This window comes from Squalius cephalus, assembly GCF_949319135.1.
Source record: "Squalius cephalus genome assembly, chromosome: 22".
In the NCBI taxonomy this organism is placed as follows: domain Eukaryota; kingdom Metazoa; phylum Chordata; class Actinopteri; order Cypriniformes; family Leuciscidae; genus Squalius; species Squalius cephalus.
Window position 1 is genome coordinate 31,670,022 of NC_137143.1, and position 19,246 is coordinate 31,689,267.

General features: G+C 36.8%; 1 protein-coding gene across 6 annotated transcripts in view; it reads left to right on the plus strand.

The window, feature by feature from the left end:
• tmem63bb (transmembrane protein 63Bb) overlaps positions 1–19,120 on the plus strand; it is a 53,505-nt gene extending 34,385 nt beyond the window's left edge. For 3 of the 6 annotated variants that reach the window (XM_079857803.1, XM_079857806.1, XM_079857805.1), the window contains 14 exons: positions 425–505; positions 725–848; positions 2,339–2,472; positions 3,382–3,519; positions 4,661–4,814; positions 5,747–5,853; positions 6,597–6,683; positions 7,956–8,021; positions 8,725–8,887; positions 9,543–9,648; positions 11,165–11,332; positions 14,397–14,512; positions 14,612–14,689; positions 16,405–19,120. In XM_079857803.1, coding sequence (XP_079713929.1) covers positions 425–505; positions 725–848; positions 2,339–2,472; positions 3,382–3,519; positions 4,661–4,814; positions 5,747–5,853; positions 6,597–6,683; positions 7,956–8,021; positions 8,725–8,887; positions 9,543–9,648; positions 11,165–11,332; positions 14,397–14,512; positions 14,612–14,689; positions 16,405–16,587 — 1,705 coding nt within the window. In that variant the 3' untranslated portion in view covers positions 16,588–19,120. Of the gene's footprint in view, positions 1–424; positions 506–724; positions 849–2,338; positions 2,473–3,381; positions 3,520–4,660; positions 4,815–5,746; positions 5,854–6,596; positions 6,684–7,955; positions 8,022–8,724; positions 8,888–9,542; positions 9,649–11,164; positions 11,333–14,396; positions 14,534–14,611; positions 14,690–16,404 lie in introns of all 6 variants that reach the window. The other 3 variants (XM_079857801.1, XM_079857804.1, XM_079857802.1) reach the window with 2 other exon arrangements.
• Positions 19,121–19,246: the final 126 nt, after the last annotated feature.

Below are 19,246 nucleotides of genomic sequence, written 5' to 3' on the forward strand. Positions count from 1 at the left end.
GATCTCTGGATTCTTTGAAAGTTAAAAAAAGCACAGCATTTATTTGAAATATAAAGCATCTGGAACATTATAAATGTCTTTACTGTCACTTTTGATCAATTTAATGCATCCTTCATTTAAAAAAAATAATAATCTTACTGTCCCCAAACCTTTCAGTGATAACAAATTAAAATATAATTTTTTTTTGAGGAATATTTACTCAATTCTTTACAATAAATTTTTTTTTTTTTTTGTGAGAACTGAGAAATAACTGAGTTATTTTGCATTTCCAAAATGTGTAAATTGCATATTTTTTAAATTCATACACTTCTCTTTTAACGTTCATGACCAAAGCAACGGTATTAGAGTTGTTCTAGCTGATCGTCTGATGGCATCATCATTATTTTGGGAGTGTGAGATGTTGATTTCTTCATTTGTGTCTCAGACAGGCGTACGAGAACTGTGTCGTACTGGAAGCACGTGTTTGTTACAACGTGGCGAAACTAATGTCTCTCAACGCGGAGAGGTAAAAACTCAAGCTTTAGTGAATCTGTCAGATTTGGCTTTGGATAAGTTATTATTCACTAAAGCACTTTATTTTTAACTTCAGAAATGATATGACCTCTGAGACTCTCTATTGATCTCTTAAACGGGCTGAAGTTTGTGATCTCTGAGGGGACGAGCATTGATCCGCTGTGCTGAACGTGTGTGTGTGTGTGTGTGTGTGTGTGTGTGTGTCCTGCAGGAAGAAGACTGAACGCAGTAAGAAGTTTTTCACGGATCTGATGGCTAAGGAACACATGCCCACGATGATCAACCCGAAGCCCTGCGGTCACTTGTGCTGCTGTGCCATTACAGGCTGTGAAGAGGTAGAAACGCATTACCCACAATGCCTCGGTGTTGTCAATAATAGTACAAAGTGCCGTTGTCAGAGGAAATGCTCAACACTGACCAATAAAAGCAGGGTTCAAACCATTTTTACGTCTTTTCTGCCCATGGCTGCTAAATACATTTGCTTTAAACTACTTTAAACTTTAAACTAAATTAAACTTCAAACTACTTTAATCTTCAAACTTTCTGGTCCAAACTTTCTCAAGCCAACTTAAAGTTTGTCTCAACAAACTTTTTAATCTAGTTATTACTTATTGTTATTATTAGGATCCAAGCACTAAAAGTGCGTATTCACCTATTTTATTAGTTAGTGTTCTTCTTCCGCTCTTGAATTATGGTAAAAAGTTGTGAGATTTGGTACACAGATAGAGGACAGTCTGAACATTAACCACAGCAAATTTTGAGTCTCAATCTCTCTAGCGCCACCAACTGGCCAAATTTTCATTCACGTTTATGCTAGTAACTATTGAATAATTAACCATAAGGGCTACAAACAAAATTATTTTTCCTCTGATTCCTTGACTCAAGATTATTACAAATTTTCCAAAAAAACTACTTCGAAATCATCCACGACTGTTTGTAAAATGTTCACCAAAATTGTCTCACAAAAAGTTATTAAAAGCTTGAACAGCACGCAAACGAATTTGATGAAAAGCACAACAAAATGGATGCAAGACTCTATCTCCGACAAGTCTTGGTACATATCATCACAAGCATGACCTGATGCTTCATGCAGAGCTTCAGCACAGCGCCACCTACTGGTCAGGAGATATGAAAAATGGCCTATTTTGTTTAGAACTTCTGAATGTTTTGCAGATTAAAATCCTAAAACTGGTCTTTTTTTAGTTCAGTACTGCATACAGAGTTGAATGATACCCAGTTTTCCCATATCGGCCATTTTGGGGCGTCTGCCATTTTGAATTTTGTCGTAAAAGGCTGTATTTTTGATAGAATAAAACGTTTTCGAATAACGCATCACCGAAATTAATATCTACTTTGGTATAATATAAATTAGTCAACATTTCGTCTAAAAAAAATTTAGATTTATTATAATTTCGATTTTTTTTTTTTTTTTTTTTTTTTTTTTTTTTTTTTTTTAGAAAGTCAAATGTAACAAAATAGTAATCAGATCCAATCAGACCATTTAAAATCAAATGTATTCTGTATTTCAAGTGATTTACATTCTAAATATATTTTATGTAAAAATTTTAATACTGTTTTAATTTACTTGTATTTTTAAGAGACACTTCCTGTCCTAGTTCTCTTGGTTTAATTAACTGGCACTAGGCTCTTGGTGTCCTTGAATAAAAGCATTTGTGTTGCGTCTGAGAATGGTACCGAGGAAATGAAAGCTCTCCTGAGAGGAAGTAATAAAGGTCAGGATTTAGGAGGGTCGTGTCTGGTGGCGTGTGGCTGTTTGCACTGGTTTGGTGATGCAGTCGTGCCGTAAATCTGTGTGGTTTTATAGGAGGAGGCTGTGAGTTATTACACTAAACTGGAGGCCAAACTGAAAGAGGAATACAGGAAGGAGAAAGAGAAAGTCAACACCAAACCCCTGGGCATGGCGTTCGTCACCTTCCAGAACGAGACCATGACAGCAATGTGAGTTTCAGCTTTTTCATACAAATAACACTAGTCACGTGAGCTGATGGTGCAATATGAATAAAAATAACATATTGTGTCAAATATATTTAAAAAAAAAGTAACTATATTAAATTGGAAAATACTTTACAATTTAAATTGTAAATTAATTTTGAAAAAAAAAATTGGGAAAATAAAATAAGTTGCACGAATATTGTTATTGGCTGTGCCAAAAGAGCTCTTTAGCTCCCAGGAAGCACTGCGAATTATGTAATCGAGTTGATCTCCCTACACTCTCAAAATACTTAAATGTTGGTATATATGCACATATTTTGCACAAAAAAAAAAAAAAAAAAAAAAAAATATTTTGATAAATTTTGATTTATATATATATATATATATATATATATATATATATATATATATATAAATCAAAATTTGTAAATGAGTAGTTTTATATTTCTCCATTGTTTTTAATTCATGGGATTGTAGTTTTTCCTCACTAAAGCTGTTAAGTTCACTGTATTGAACTTTTTTGCTTCAAATCAAAGTTTGTAGTGTTGTGATTCTCCTCGTAGCTGATTGGCTTATAACTCTTTAACAAAGACTTTTTTTTTTTTTTTTTATCCCTGTGTAAAAAATGAATGTAAAAAAATACTCCGGAACCGGCGGTTCTGAAAAAGGGGACAGGCGCTGTTGCACTCCATAAGTCTATTTATGTGAACTTATTTTGTTAATTTCAAAGTAATTAATTTACAATTTTTTCTAGATTTTTAAATTCAATCATTTTCATTTTAATTAATGAAAAAAATCGACCATCTCAATATGCTGTCCGGGTGTTCAGCTCACATGAGGTCTGGATCTGTTGCCTCCTTATTTGTTGATGTAGTGTGTGATTTCCTCTTGATGTGTGTGTGTGTGTTTCTGCAGAATCCTGAAGGACTTTAACGCGTGTCAGTGTCAGGGATGTAAGTGTCGTCAGGAGCTTCGTTCCTCTCAGTTCAGTGAAAATCTTCATGTCTATAACTGGAGCGTCAGTTACGCTCCCGACCCCCAAAACGTGCGCTGGTGAGGAACAGACGTCTCTGCACACTCTGACTCTCTTTCTCTGTCTCCTTTATGTATTCTCTGCATGCATGGAAAATAGCCTGTTATATTAATGTAAATGTGCAGTATACAACCAGAGCACACCGTGTGTCCCACAATGCAATGCTTTGACTTGACCTTCCGATTCTTGACCCTTTATTCAGAGGGGCTGCAAATAATTAAGATGTTTTTACACAAAACTGAATTGCACAAATGCAAAATAACTCTACTTTGATGTTTCAAAATGCATATCGGAGGCCGTAAGATGCAGATGGAATCACACAATGGAATTGACGGAAAAATACAGAAATTCACAGAATGGATGAATAAATCAAAAGTACATGTAATCAAATCACAATATTTGAAACCTTTACTTAAACCCGTCAAAATAAAAGTTTGGTTTAGCTTGAAGAAGTTGTGACAGAAGTATAGTACTGTTGTACAGTAGAATGAATTTCTTAAAGTAACAATGATTAATATTACACTTATTAAAAGGTTTTTTTAAGGAATATCACAATTTTTTTTAACAGCAAACCTCTCTTGTGCAGGACTTTACTCATTTTTAACAGATTTACTCATTTTCAACAGATTAGAACATATTAAAAATTAATTTAATTGCTAATGTTTTATTCCATCCTTTTGATTACCACCGTTTTTGATAATACATTTTTAGTAAATCATAAATCCAGAAAAACTGAAAGACAGCGCAGAATTTCATAGGTCCCTATTACTGTAAATCTTTATGAATTAAATTGATTAGTCTTTTTTTTTTTTTTTTTTTTTTTTTTTAATTGAAGTAAACCATTAAAATGGAATCCAGAGAATTGTACAGAATTAAGAACAGAATTCAGGCCCTAATAATGTTTGACATACTCATTTAAAAGCATAGTTGGCCTTTTATACAGTAGTCTGTGCTTGAACCGTACAGTTAGCAATGCGCTGATATTCCCTTCCCATCAGCCGCTGTCTCTCGATCTGTCAGCCGTTTCTTTGCTGACTTCATTATGTTCAGGAATTACCCGTGAGCAGTCGATACCTTATCAAGCTAAGAGATTTCACTCGTTCTGCTGAGTAATGTTTTGCTGTACACTACAGGCTGAAGTAAACTCTGTTTGGCTCACAGGGAGCATCTGTCTTTGGGAGGAGTCTCCTGGTGGCTTCGCTGCTTCATCATCAACTGCATCCTCTTCCTCCTGCTCTTCTTCCTCACCACCCCCGCCATCATCATCTCCACTATGGACAAGTTCAACGTCACCAAGCCTGTGGAGTATCTGAACGTAAGGCTGCGATCCGTCATGACCAAACGTAAAGTCATTGTGAAAGTGAAAATGCTGCAGAACAATCAGTCAGTCAGAACATCTTTGATGTTTATATAGAGAGCATGGCAGAATGACAAAAACAAATCAATATTCAATTTTTTTTTTATATTTGTTTTGTTTTCCAGTCAAAATATCAGACATCATTTAAAACATGCACACACACACACACACACACACATACACACACACACGCACACACACACACTACTTAAAACAAGGAAAAATATTGGTACAAAAAATCTACTATATTTTCTCTGAATATATTAATAAAAATATTATTGCAATTCACTAAATGTAAAATATTAATGGATTAATTTTATTAACAATAAAATAATGTTATTATTTGTTCTAAGCTTAAACTTAAAGTTGTGTATTTATCAAAACAAGGTTAAGAAAAATACCTTAATTCAGTACTGTTTGAAAATAGCATTTGCATATATATATCTATATATATATATATATATATATATATATTAGGGCTGTCAAATGATTAATCGCGATTAAATATATACATGCATGTGTGTGTATTTATATATAGAAAATAATTATACACCGTACACACATATATTATGTAAACACAAACTTTTATTTTGGATGCGATTAATCGCGATTAATCGTTTGACAGCCCTAATATATATATATGCAATAATTAATTAACTATATATTTATTAACTATTAACTATTATATTTACTTTGACCTGCAAATGTTCGTCATGAAATGCACTCAGATTCACTCCGTCATTAATTTAAAATATTTTACGCATGTTCTGAGATCCTGATGGAAAAGCAGGAGTTCAGAAAGGGAAATGTCTTCTGGAATGGATGAAAAAATGCTCTTGTAAGCGTAAACGCGTGATCATGTGTGTGTGTGTGTGTGTGTGTGTGTCCAGAACCCAATCGTCACCCAGTTTTTCCCCACTCTGCTCCTGTGGGCGTTCTCCGCTCTGCTGCCCACCATCGTCTACTACTCCGGCTTCTTTGAAGCCCACTGGACCAGGTACAATCCCACAATCCCACAGTCTCTCATCATAACACACTTTTAATGACTTATTTATGGATCCAGAGTGTATTTTGCAATCTTTAGCACAAGTACATTTAAAGAATCTTTTAGTAGCACTTTATTTTACAGTGTCCTTGCTACATATGTTACATGTGCTTACCATAGTAATAACAGTAAATTATGCATAATTACATGCAACTAACCCTCAACCAAACCCTAACCCTATAGTAAGTACATGTAGTTGCTTAATATTACTCCGTACTTAAATATATAATTACACTGTAACAATGACACCTTAAAATAAAGTGTAACCCCCTAACCCTACCAGTCCACTAATACTCTACTAACACTCTAATGAGAGCTAGTAGACATGCAGGTGCAACGTTACTTATAGTCGACAGAATGTGTTAAAGGGACCATCAGAATAAAGTGAACTCAAACTCTCTACCGTTGACAGAAGGGCATTCAGCATTTCTCCCACAAGCTCTCCTCCCTCCAGACCTTTAAAACTAATCTCAAGACTCATTTATTTACATTACGCTATGTTAACTAATTGTATACTTTAAATTTCAGATCCATGCATGCCTTACTTTTGTTTCTTTTGTATGTAATATGATCACTGTCTGTCTGCCTGTTCATGCTATTATCCTGATTGTCAATATTGTGTAAAGTGTCCTTGAAAGGCTCTATATTAATAAAACGTATTATTATTATTAATCTCCTCCTCCTCGTTGCCTCAGGTCGGGGGAGAACCGGACCACCATGCACAAGTGTTACACGTTCCTCATCTTCATGGTTCTCCTGCTGCCGTCTCTGGGTCTCAGCAGGTACACACACTTTCTTCTGTTTGTGATGTCACTAACAGGTGTAAGCTCGCGCTCGATCGGCCCAAAGCCGGCGTCCGAACAGCGCCAGAGGTCTTAACGTGTTACTGTCCTTTTCTCGAGGCAAAGTATTTTATGATTAAATGCAATACATTTGAAGATGTATTCTCTCGTATTTTCATCTGACTCCATAAATGAAAAGGTTTCAATGATATCTGTGGATCATTAAATGTGAGAGAATGTTTGACTATTCCTTAAACTCTTTAATGAAAATAATGTCAAAGTCAGTCAGAATAATCAAATGTAACAATTTATTATGTCAGGTAAATGTATCATGCCAATTTCATAATCAATTCAAAGATAATCAATACAAAACATCAAATGCTCTGGAATAGAGAGAAGAGATGCAAACCCAACATTAAGAAATACGTGAGGCTGAGAGATCTCACTATCGCCCCGAATCACCGGCTGCATTTCATTATATAGACAGAACCTCTTTCACATGGAAACATGTGCTAACAAAAGAAATTTGCATTCAGAGGTTGCACCTTTTGGGGGTGTGTGACCATTTGCCAAGAGATCATCTATGTCAGTTATCTTTAAACTCTTAAAAACCTTATTACCTTTTGATTTACTTATTTGGAAATGAGGCATTTGTACCAGTCGCACTGAGACATTTCAAATGATACCAAACATGAAAAATACTCTGTGTTAATCATTCACATTAAACTATTCATTTTCTTGGGTGAATTCAGGTGATCTGAGCATGAGAGAGAGAGGGTGAGGGATGAGGGAATGAAATGTAGATTAGGATGACTCGGGGGTGAGGCTTTCGTCTCGATGGTGCACGAGGGCTAGTTCAAATGTTAATTTCCAGAGAGGTCCTTTGTGCTCTCAGGGTCTGGTCGCTCTTCAACCAGACTGTCCGGCATTTCCTAATTTCTCAATTCTTACACAGTTTTTCTGCAGAGCCCGTGGAACTGGCTGCTTTATTAGAATCTTTATTAGTATAATTGAATCTTTATTTATATCTGTCAGGAGACTCGTTTGGGAAGCCGCCTCGGGCTCTTGCCAAACCGTTATATTTCAGATGTGCTGATGCGTTTCTTGCAGAAGCTCTCTTTGTTTTGATTGATTGAACTGTAATTCTTTAACATCAGATAGTGCTCTTATACTAGTGCTCTTCAAGATAAAGGCTTGTTAAAATCACAAACCCCACGAGTATTAAACTGAATGAAACAGTTTCATAGTAGTAAATGTTCTTCTGTGTCTTAGTTTGGACGTTTTCTTCCGCTGGCTGTTCGACAAAAAATTCCTGGCTGATGCCGCTATCAGATTTGAGTGAGTCAACTATTTTATTTTATTTTATTTTATTTTATTTTATTTGATCTTATCTTATCTTATCTTATCTTATCTATTTTATTTTTATTTTTAATTTTAATTTTATTTTATTTTGTACTTTATTCATGCTTAAACTTTCTTACCAGATATGTAATTTGTTTATTATTTTTATTTTATTTTATTTTATTTGATCTTATTTTATTTAATTTATTTTATTTTAAATTTTTATTTTTATTTAATTTATTTTATTTTGTACTTTATTCATTCTTAAACTTTCTTATCAGATATGTAATTTATTTATTATTTTTATTTTATTTTATTTTATTTTCTTATTTTATTTTATTTATTTAATTTTGTACTTTATTAATTCTTAAACTTTCTTACCAGATATAACAATATATTTAATGTTTTTTTTTTAATTTAATGTAATTTATTTATTATTTTTATTTAATTTATTGTCTTTTTTTATTTAATGTAATTTTTTTTTTTTTTTTTTTTTTTTTTTTCATTTCCTATTTTATTAATTCTTAAACTTTCTTCCTAGTTATAGAAATATATTTAAATATTTATGTTAATAAACTTGTTTTTATATATATATATATATATATACATACACAAAAGATGCTGCCAGTGTGTTTATAGTTTTGGTGCATATATCGAGAGAGAGCTGATTTATTGCTCCTGATTTTATGGCTGATTTCAGGTGCGTCTTCCTTCCTGATAATGGAGCGTTTTTTGTGAACTACGTCATCGCGTCTGCGTTCATCGGGAACGCTATGGACCTGCTGCGGATCCCAGGTCTCCTGATGTACATGATCCGGCTGTGTTTGGCTCGCTCGGCCGCGGAGAGACGCAACGTCAAACGGGTACAAACACACACACACACACACACACACACACACACACACACACACACACACACACACACACACTGACCTTTCAAATTATTCACATGATCTTGTTCCTTATCTTCACACACTTATAGCTTTAGTGTTCAGTTAAATCTGACACACATCTGGGTCATGTTTTATCCCAATTATTAAATGCTTATAAATATATTAATTATAATTTCTAGATCTAATGCATAAAAAGAAATAGGAAATTATACAGTATTATGCATGAAAAAAAATGGTTTTAGGACCATTTAGTTTGTATTTTTTTATTTCAGCATCAAAAAAGGCAGACCAACAAATACCTCAATGATGCATAAATGCTTTACAATTTAAGTCTTTTTTTATTGTATTGTTTTGTGGTATTATGTAAAATTTGTTCAGTTGGAGTGAAAATAATGTCACAGTCTTTAAAATAAATTGATTTCCTTCAAGCAACAAAAAAAATCCTTATTTCTTTCTGTTGATGTTGGGATAAAATGTGACTGAAATGGAACATGATTTTGACAAGTTTTGTGGGATTCATCCTCCCACCAATGAGTTATTTTTACCTGCTGTTCACCTGGATGTTATTCCAGTCTGTGCTGTCTTAAGTTGTGTAACCTGTGTGTGTGTGTGTGTGTGTGCGCAGCATCAAGCCTATGAGTTTCAGTTCGGGGCCGCCTACGCCTGGATGATGTGCGTTTTCACTGTCGTTATGACGTACAGCATCACCTGTCCAATCATCGTTCCCTTCGGTGAGTGAGACCACGCCCACTCCCACATCAGCCCATTCACCAAACCACAGAACGACAGCCAATCAGAGAGAGAGAGAGAGAGAGAGAGAGTGCCAGATGAGCAACAAGGATGAAAGAGAGAATACAGGGAGAAATGTGTGAATGACACAACTGAAGAAGTGTGTGTATCAACAGCGCCCCCTGCTGGCAGAACGTCTACATGCCGTTTTTAACAGTGGAAAAAGCCCACTGCGCCAACAGAGACCACCTGCCTACGCACCGTGTGTGTGTGTGTGTGTGTGTCAGAATAAATATAGATCCTCCGCCTGCGTTTTTCACTCCAAAACACACAAACGGGGCGGAAATGCTGCATTTGAACAATAATCTCTTTGTTTTTCTGTGACTGAGCTTTTGTATGCACACATTGTGTCTAGAACTCTCTCAGAAACACACACACACACACACGCGTCCTTCAGCTGGCGTTGCATGACTCATCGGGTCATGGAGGTTCTGTTATGCGGAGGAACAGAACCGGGCTAGTTTTATCCGTCTCTGAGCCCACACTGCGAACGCAGACGCAGATGCTCATCTCGGACAGTGTGTAACGTCTGACACGTTGATTAACCTCGTGACCGTCCGTCTGCAAACATGCTGATGTGAAACGCTGCGTCTCTAGTGTTTTCAGCCCGAGAAAGACCTCGTGAGATTAAAATTGTAGTTTTGTGGCTTTTAGTCCAAATCTGTAACTCATCTATACAATAATGTACTCCTAAAAGTTGACAAAATATACTTTTAGTAGATGTATGCTTTCAGTATTTAAGGTCCATTTGACACATCTCGTTTGCATAGATTTGGGGAAAATGTAATTGTGATTTATCTTATATATAATATATATATATATGTATGTATGTGTATATGTGTATATGTGTATGTATATATGTATGTATGTGTGTATATATATATATATATATATATATATATATATATATATATATATATATATATATGTATATGTATGTATATATGTGTGTGTGTTAAAAATGTATTAATAATAATTACTAATAAATAAAAATATTAAACAAAATAAGAAATTGCTAGTATAAATTAAAAACTATTGTAATTATATTATTGTAAATAAAGTATTTAAGAATAATAATATAATGAAAATAAATAAATAAATTCTCTTTTGTTGACAATAGTCGGGAAGTATGGGAAGAAGATTTGCGCATGTTGTGTTTCTAAACACACTTTATAAGCGATGAGTTTGTGTAGATCAGCATTTACTGTGAGCCGAGCTGCTCTGAAACACTGAACACATCCAGATGTAACGCGACTCGTGTTGACATGATCAAGGCAGTTTGGGCGGGGCTAAATGCTATCAACCAATTACATCACAACCCACTTTTTGAACGATCCAATCAGTTCCTCCCTTCATATTCACTCATAAATGCGTCTTATTACAGGAGTTTGTGTTGATGATTCTGCCAGAACAGCATGTAGTGATGTAGTGTGTGTGTGTGTGTGTGTGTGTGTGCAGGACTGATGTACATGCTCCTGAAGCACCTGGTGGACAGGTACAACATGTACTACGCTTACCTGCCGTCTAAACTGGACAAGAAGATCCACTCCGGAGCCGTCAATCAGGTGGTGGCGGCTCCGATCCTGTGCCTCTTCTGGCTGCTGTTCTTCTCCACCGTGAGGACAGGTGTGTGTGTGTGTGTGTGTGTGTGTGTGCATTTAACATTTAATCATTTAGCAGACGCTTTTATCCAAAGCGACTTACACATGAGGAGAACAATAGAAGCAATCAGACCAGCAAGAGGGCAACAGTGTACAAGTGCTGTAACAGGTCTCAGTCACTGTCAATCATTTTACAGTAATTTACAGTATTTTAGTTTACTAAAAATTAGCACTTTTTTTTTATCAGAAAAAACAAAACCTATAGAATAGAAAAGGTAAGTGCTTGTATTAATTGTTTGCTAGCGGACATACACAAGATGACTGCAGGTGAACGGAGAAAAGCAGATATCACGATACTTTCCACAGCTGATTGATCACGGTACATTAAGACAGTTGTTTTGTGTTACAAGTTTTCTGAAATGTTGTTTAAATATGCATTAATTTGCATACATTTCTAGAACAGAAATCTGTACATTTGAATAAATCAGGTTAATTTCATTTCGGTGACGTATTAAAAAGTTTTTTATTTATTTTTTATTTCTCTTTTATCACTCCATGAATCAGAAAACACCATCAGCCGTCTTCAGTGTCACATGATCCTTCAGAAATCATTCTAATATCCTGATGTGCTGCTCAAGAGAAGTTTATTATTATTATCAGATTGTTATAAGAAATTTAAGAAATCAATACTTTTATTCAGCAAGGACGCATTCAATTTATCAAAAGTGACATATAAAAACATTTATAATGTTACAAAAGATTCTATTTCAAATAAATGAAATAGAACTTTCAATTCATCAAACAATCCTGAAAAAAAAAACAGTTTTCAACATTGATAATAATAATGAATGGTTTTTGAGCGATCATGTGACACTGAAGACTGGAGTAATGATGCTGAAAATTCAGCTTTGATCACAGGAATAAATTATATTATAATATATTCAAATAGAAAACAGTTATTTTTAATAGTCATAATATTTCACGATATTACTGTTGTTGTTTTGTTGTATTTTTAATTAAATAAATGCAGCTTGGTGAGCAGAAGAGACTTCTTCTTTTAAAAACATTAGTGTGTGTCGTACCATTTATTGAAAGTATCCTCTTTTAACCCGTTTAGAAGTGCCTGTACAAGCAGCTGTAAGAGCTGTGGTGTTTGCGTTGAGGGAGACGTGACGTGCAAACGAGGTTGTTTGAGAATATGCTTTATTTTTCTAATTCCACTAGATGCGCAGAAACTACATACTGCGACTTTAGGGGATAGTTAAAGGGATAGTTCACCCAAAAATGAAAATTCTGTCATCATTTACTCTCCCTCAAGTTGTTCCAAACCTGTATGATTTCCTTTCTTCTGCTGAACACAAAAGAAGATATTTTAAAGAAGGTTGGTAATTAAACAGTTGCTGGTCCCCATTGACATCCATAGTATTTTTTTTTTTTTTCCTACTATGGAAGTCAATGGGGTCCATCAGTCGTTTGGTTTACGACTTTCTTCAAAATATCTTCTTTTGTGTTCAGCAGAGGAGAGAAAGTCATACAGGTTTGGAACAACTTGAGGGAGAGTAAATGATGACAGAATTTTCATTTTTGGGTGAACTATCCCTTTAAGGCCCGTTCACACCAAGGACGATAACGATATAGAAAAACGATATATCACTTTCGGAAAGGTTTTTTTTTTTTTTTTTTTCAGCTGTTGAATGATAAAACACTGATAGCCAATCAGAATCCATTCTAATTTAAGGATTTGCACATTTAAAATTCTTGAAAAACACAGCATGCTGAGGACATCTGCTGGTTAAAGCGATTTATTAGACTAAATAATAGTGAAAAATACACTAATTTGTCTAGGATAACACAGTAAAGTTTAAACAAAACTTATTTCCATTGTGGTCCTCCCACAACTTCACTCCTAGAGACAGGTTATCTTGGCTCTGCGTACTGTTATACTTACAACACTACAATAAGAACACACATTTCCAATATGTACATCACAATTAAACACCTACCCAAAAACATTAAAGGAGAACTCCGGTCAATTTTAACATTGAGCTCATTTTTTTGTAAATTTGGAGTGCTGTCAATACAGAGAACAACGACAAAAATCGGTGTTGCCTACACCGAGTTATTCTATTTTTAAAATTTGCACCCTGTTGACTTCAATGGGGCAAGTACTAAACCTGCTTTTAGCCTCTTAACATCCTTGATGTGTCATTACAAGTGCACAGGTCATGTGAGTGATTCCTTCTGAGTGAACACAGGTGAATCTGACTGCAGTAGATGTGAAAGATATGAATAAAAGTGATGTTATTTCAGCCAGCGCTCATACCTGTATTTACATCCTGTTTTCGGTCAAAGTCCATAGTAATCGATTGTCGAGTTCGGGCGCATGATCGTACGTACTAAACCTATGCGCGTGAACTCGACAATCGATTACTATGGACTTTGACCAAAAACAGGATGTAAATACAGGTATGAGCGCTGGCTAAATAAATATCATTTTTATTCATTTCTTTCACATCTACTGCAGTCAGATTCACCGTGTTCACTCTGAAGGAATCACTCACATGACCTGTGCACTTGTAATGACACATCAAGGATGTTAAGAGGCTAAAAGCAGGTTTAGTACTTGCCCCATTGAAGTCAACAGGGTGCAAATTTTAAAAAGAGGATAACACGGTGTAGGCAACACCGATTTTTGTCGTTGTTCTCTGTATTGACAGCACTCCAAATTTACAAAAAAATGAGCTCAATGTTAAAATTGACCGGAGTTCTCCTTTAATACAAATGAATCACTAAAACAACTTATCTATTAGCCAACTTTTAACTTTCATACTAAAACCAACCATATTTGACATACTCTAGATGTTCAATGACGTCGTACACACTTAGAATAAACAGACCGTAGTCGTTCGCTGGTGTGGATGCAAATATAGTTATAGTTCTTGGTGTGAACGGCGCTTTAGTCTGAGGTTTTATCGTCATCCTGGATTACCTGTGGAATGTGATCATGTGACTGACCACAGGTGACGCATGAGTTATGTTTTACTGATGTGCCATTTTAAATGCGGCTTATTCCATTTCTCATTTCTCAGGGTTTTCGACCCCGACTTCCATGTTCACCTTCGTGGTGCTGATCATCACCATCGTGGTGTGCCTGTCGCACGTCTGTTTCGGTCACTTTAAATACCTCAGCGCACACAACTACAAGGTACGAGTTGCGGTCCTGCAGGTACGAGCTCACGGGTGGCTCAGGTACGCTCACCTGTTCTCCCGCAGAAACACTCACATGACCTCGCTCTCGTTTCAGATCGACACCAAGGACACCGACGTGGACGGGGTGGAGAACGGACGTCCTGCGAGATCTTCACCCTCCAACAAATCTCAGGTACGTTTCACTGAGTAACCATTATACCTCAGAAGGGTTTATCAGATGTAAAGGTAAAATAACTGCTGTGTTCTTCTTTGTTTGGTTTCTTTTGTAACTCAGTTTTTGCCATGAAGATAGTCTCAGACATGGCTTTAAAAAGCGATACTAAAACAACACTTATGTTTGTCACGGTTTATTCAACCATAAACGGGCATTCTCTATGATTCTTAGACAACATCAAGATCTCCAATTAAGCACATTTAACCCTCTCTTTTCCAATTATCCATAGCTTACTTACAAATAAAAACTTGTTAAGGATAAGTTGCATTATAGTGGAGCGGCTAAGTGATATAATCGTTCAGTTTATGATACAAGCGTGAAAATTGGCATGAGCAGTCTCCATGGGTCACTTGACAAGAAAATTGTCCGAGCCACTGGTAATTTCAAGATTTTTCATTTTTCAAGATGGCCGACACCTTAGTGGAGCAGTTAAGTGATATAGTGGTTTATTTGGTGATACAAGCATGAAAATTGGCATGGGCAGTCTCTGATGGTCACTAGACAATAAGCCACCCACAGCTACTTGAAATTGGCCAAGATGGCCACCACCTTAGTGGAGCAATTAGGCTCATGGTAATTTTCATGCTTGTATCACCAACTAAATGATTTCTTAAGACTAATTGCTCCACTAAGGTGGTGGCCATCTTGGAAAATGGCCGCCATCTTGAAATTTCAAGTAGCTGTAGGTGGCTTATTGTCAAGTGACCCACAGAGACTGCTCATGCCATTTTTCATGCTTGTATCACCAAATAAACCACTATATCACTTAACTGCTCCACTAAGGTGTCGGCCATCTTGAAAAATGGCCGCCATCTTGAAATTTCAAGTGGCTCGGACAATTTTCTTGTCAAGTGACCCATGGAGACTGCTCATGCCAATTTTCACGCTTGTATCATAAACTGAACGATTCTGCCAAACATAAGCACTTAGCCGCTCCACTATTACTCATATTGTAATTCATATCTCATAATGCATATTTTAATTGGCCATATCACTAAACGAGGCGTTTTTCAGCATTATTTGAAAGGGTGTCGCTTTAAAGACATTCAGGACGTCAATCTGACATTCAATCTGTGTCTTTTCAGGTCGTTTAGTAATGCAATTTAATGAAGGAATGAGTTATTCATTCTCTTTCAGAGCTCAACAGTTGTTGTTTTTTTTCATGTCAAAGAAGTAATTTGGCAAATATTCTCACTACACTGTATTTAGCATTCGGCACCGTGTGTAAAGATCCTGTATGTGCTGATTTATTTATTATCTCTCTGAGCTCATACTGTTTATAATCAGCCTGTCTGGAGATATAATAAGAGAAAGAATCTAATGAAACGAGTCGTGTCTTTCCTAGAAGTGTGCAAAGTCTGCTCTTGTAAAGATCTGCATTAGATTAAGTGTCTGTATCTGCACGTCTCGAACGCTGGAGGATGTTCAGTCATGAAACTCTAGATGGCGTTTATAGGATGATGGTCCTTTACATGCAATCACATCATTACCATATGGCTCATGCTGATTGGCCTCTGCTGATCCGGCAGCCATTGAGATGCTTGCTCTGCATTTAAACAGTCTGATTCAGTTACCAAAATTTATATTAAATGATTTCCTGTTTTCCATAAATATTGTTAATGACAAACAAATTGACCTTTTTATGACCAGTGCCTGTTTTTCCTCGTCCACAGCAGATGTACATCGCCCAGGTCCTGCAGGACCCAAACTCCGACGAGACCGGCGCAGGCAGCGGAGAGGACGACGGTCAGGGGTCCTCGCAGGACGAGGAGATGATCAACGGTGGAAACAGCCTGAACGAGGCCGACTTCCAGTCCGGAGAGGACAGTCTCATCGCCAACGAAGTCCACCAGTAACGGGAGAGAGCGAGAGAGAGAGAGGGGAGGATGACAGCATAAGAAAAGAAGAAGCAAAAACAAGTGTTTCGTCCCCGTCGAACGCTGAATTTACCGGATGTTTGTTGGCTCAAAACATCAGCACCTTAGAAACCCTCATCTGCCAAAACACTTGAACACAGACTGTACATAAGCACACGCGCTCGCACACATCGATGCCAACACGCTTCGTCATGTGCATGAACGCTCGTTTGGAGGGTCCAAACCCAATCAAATCCAATCGGAACCAAGCCTTCCTGGATTTCCCCTTTCGTAAAGGTCCATGAATATGTCCTAGTTTGGTTCGCATACCCATAAGCCTCAGGAAAAGGAAAAGGAACGGTGAAAAGAAAGCTCTCCTCTTTCTTATCTCGGAAGCATCCCATGGTTCGCCTTAACAGCGATAGCATTCCTAGTCGGCTGCTTGTTTTTCTTGTCCTTTGCCTAAACGATTGGATTTCATCTGGTTTTCCCAAAGGAGACGTGCAATAGTGAGAGCGTAGAGGAATCGCGACCCATTTAACGCCACAATTCGGCTTGAAACGCGTTGGCTTTGACGGACTGCGTTCACTGTACAGTATTCTGCCAGAACACTACGAGACTGACTGAACTTCTCCCGATGTACAGTATTCCCAGAGATGCGCCGTGTTGTCATTGAATGGCCCATATTCTTACCTTTTTTTTTTTTTGGTATTTTAAATGCGAATTTTGCCTTTACAACCTTTAATGGATGTGTTTGTATGCCTGCAACGGAGCACCGAAGTTCTCGTCCTCGTAGAAGCCGATCAGCGATGGAGAATCAGTCGTTTGCGTACCGAATGCGATCGAATGTTCGTTTAGAAACCGCGTTCCTGTAGACTGGATAGTTTAAACAAGGACGGCCTGTGCCTGCTTTTGTACGGAGAAATCGAGAGTAGAACGCCATTGAAACGTCGTTTTTCTTTTTCTCGTTGTGTAGTTAAACCTTGCGAGGTCGATTTAATCCAAGTACTAATTCTACGAGAAATGTAGCGTTTGACTGTCGATACGAAGCAGTTTTAGTACTGAGATAAATAATGATAACGCAAAAGACATGCAATAAACCCCAAGCTGAGAAAACACATAATTATAATCAAGTGAAGAATTATCCAGCTTATCTTCGGGGTTTGTTTGTAACCGACTAAACGCATTTAAATCCGTCTGAAATCCTAGGTTTCTATTGGCCGTTTACAGAAGCCAATCATGTTTTAGAGTGGCGTATGTCAATATAAGAGCGTTTTCTTCCAGCAAACTGACCCTGAAGGGATTAAAGTGCGTGTCAACAACATGTACAAACCTTTTCAGTACATGACAGACTTTAATACGGGACGCCGAACCGAAACACACAACAACATGATTCATGAGACACGAGCGCGAGTGTGAATCAACACACAGTTGAGAGAATCATCAGCTGGTGCTTCATGAATGAATCAGTACTTGAGTGAAATGAATCATGACATCTATTCAGACTTCTGTCTGTATTATTGTTATTATTACTCCAGTTTTTGATGTCCTCATACCCGCTGCTGATCATAGTTCCTCTAGATTGATGTGCCAGATTTGAACGGGAAAGTGAGATTTGGTTTTGTTACTGTATTCTCTGGATGGATCCGTTAGCGGTTTGCATCAGGAACACGGACGATTATCTGGATCGACTGGTACTAAAATGACGCAAAGTAACGTGAGAAGTGAAATCGAACAGCCTCAGGTGTTCTTTTATTTTCCGAAAGACAAAAAAATGTTTACATCCGTGTCTTTGTCATCTGTCTTTTTTTATTTTTTACTCGTTTTCCTTCGTTTCTCATCGATGAAGACACAAAGAGTAACCTATGAAAGCTTCACGCTGGAGATACTGACGTCAATTTGTGTCTGTCCGTGTTTTTGGAGATCGTCGATGATGATCTGTGTGTGTGTGAATATTCTGATGACGTGAACATGAGCTGGATTTGTATATCCAAATTAAGGCCATTTCTTCGTTTCCGAACTGTCCCGTTTTTTAGGGGTTCCTCACCTGCTTCTTATTGAGTTAATGACGTGAAGGTTTCTTCAGCATTTGGCGGTGAAGTAAAGAGCGGTGCGGGTATTTTTGTAATATTGTACTGTTTGGAGATGCAAATGTTCAGCCTGTTGAAGTATTTGATACTAGTATAATGTATTAAAGCTAGCTGTCGCTCAATGGATTTTTAATATATCATGACTTTGTTTTATAAGCTAAACATTGAAGTTCTGAAGTGCAGAGCTGTGCGTTATGCAAGAATGAATTACAGGATGATGTTTGTACAAACCTTGATTCCCAGCACAGTTCTGATGCCGATGTACAGTGTGTTTGAGCCGTTTCTGTTCTTGTGTTCTGCTCATTGCTGTAGAAGTAGACCAACTGCTCTAGAACCCGTGTGAGATTTCTTTTAAACTTTTTCTGTCTAAAGGTTGTCCTTATGGTGAAGCATTTGTCATCTTCAGTTTCTTGATCAATAAAAGTTGGTATTCATTCTGTGCACTTGCTGTGTGTTGTGTCGGTCAGAAGGAGGCGCTGCTGCGGCGTCACTCACTAAAACTTTTTTGCTGTTGCATAAACACGTGTCTTAAAGTCCCCCTGTGGTGGAAATCAAGCTTTTAATGTTGT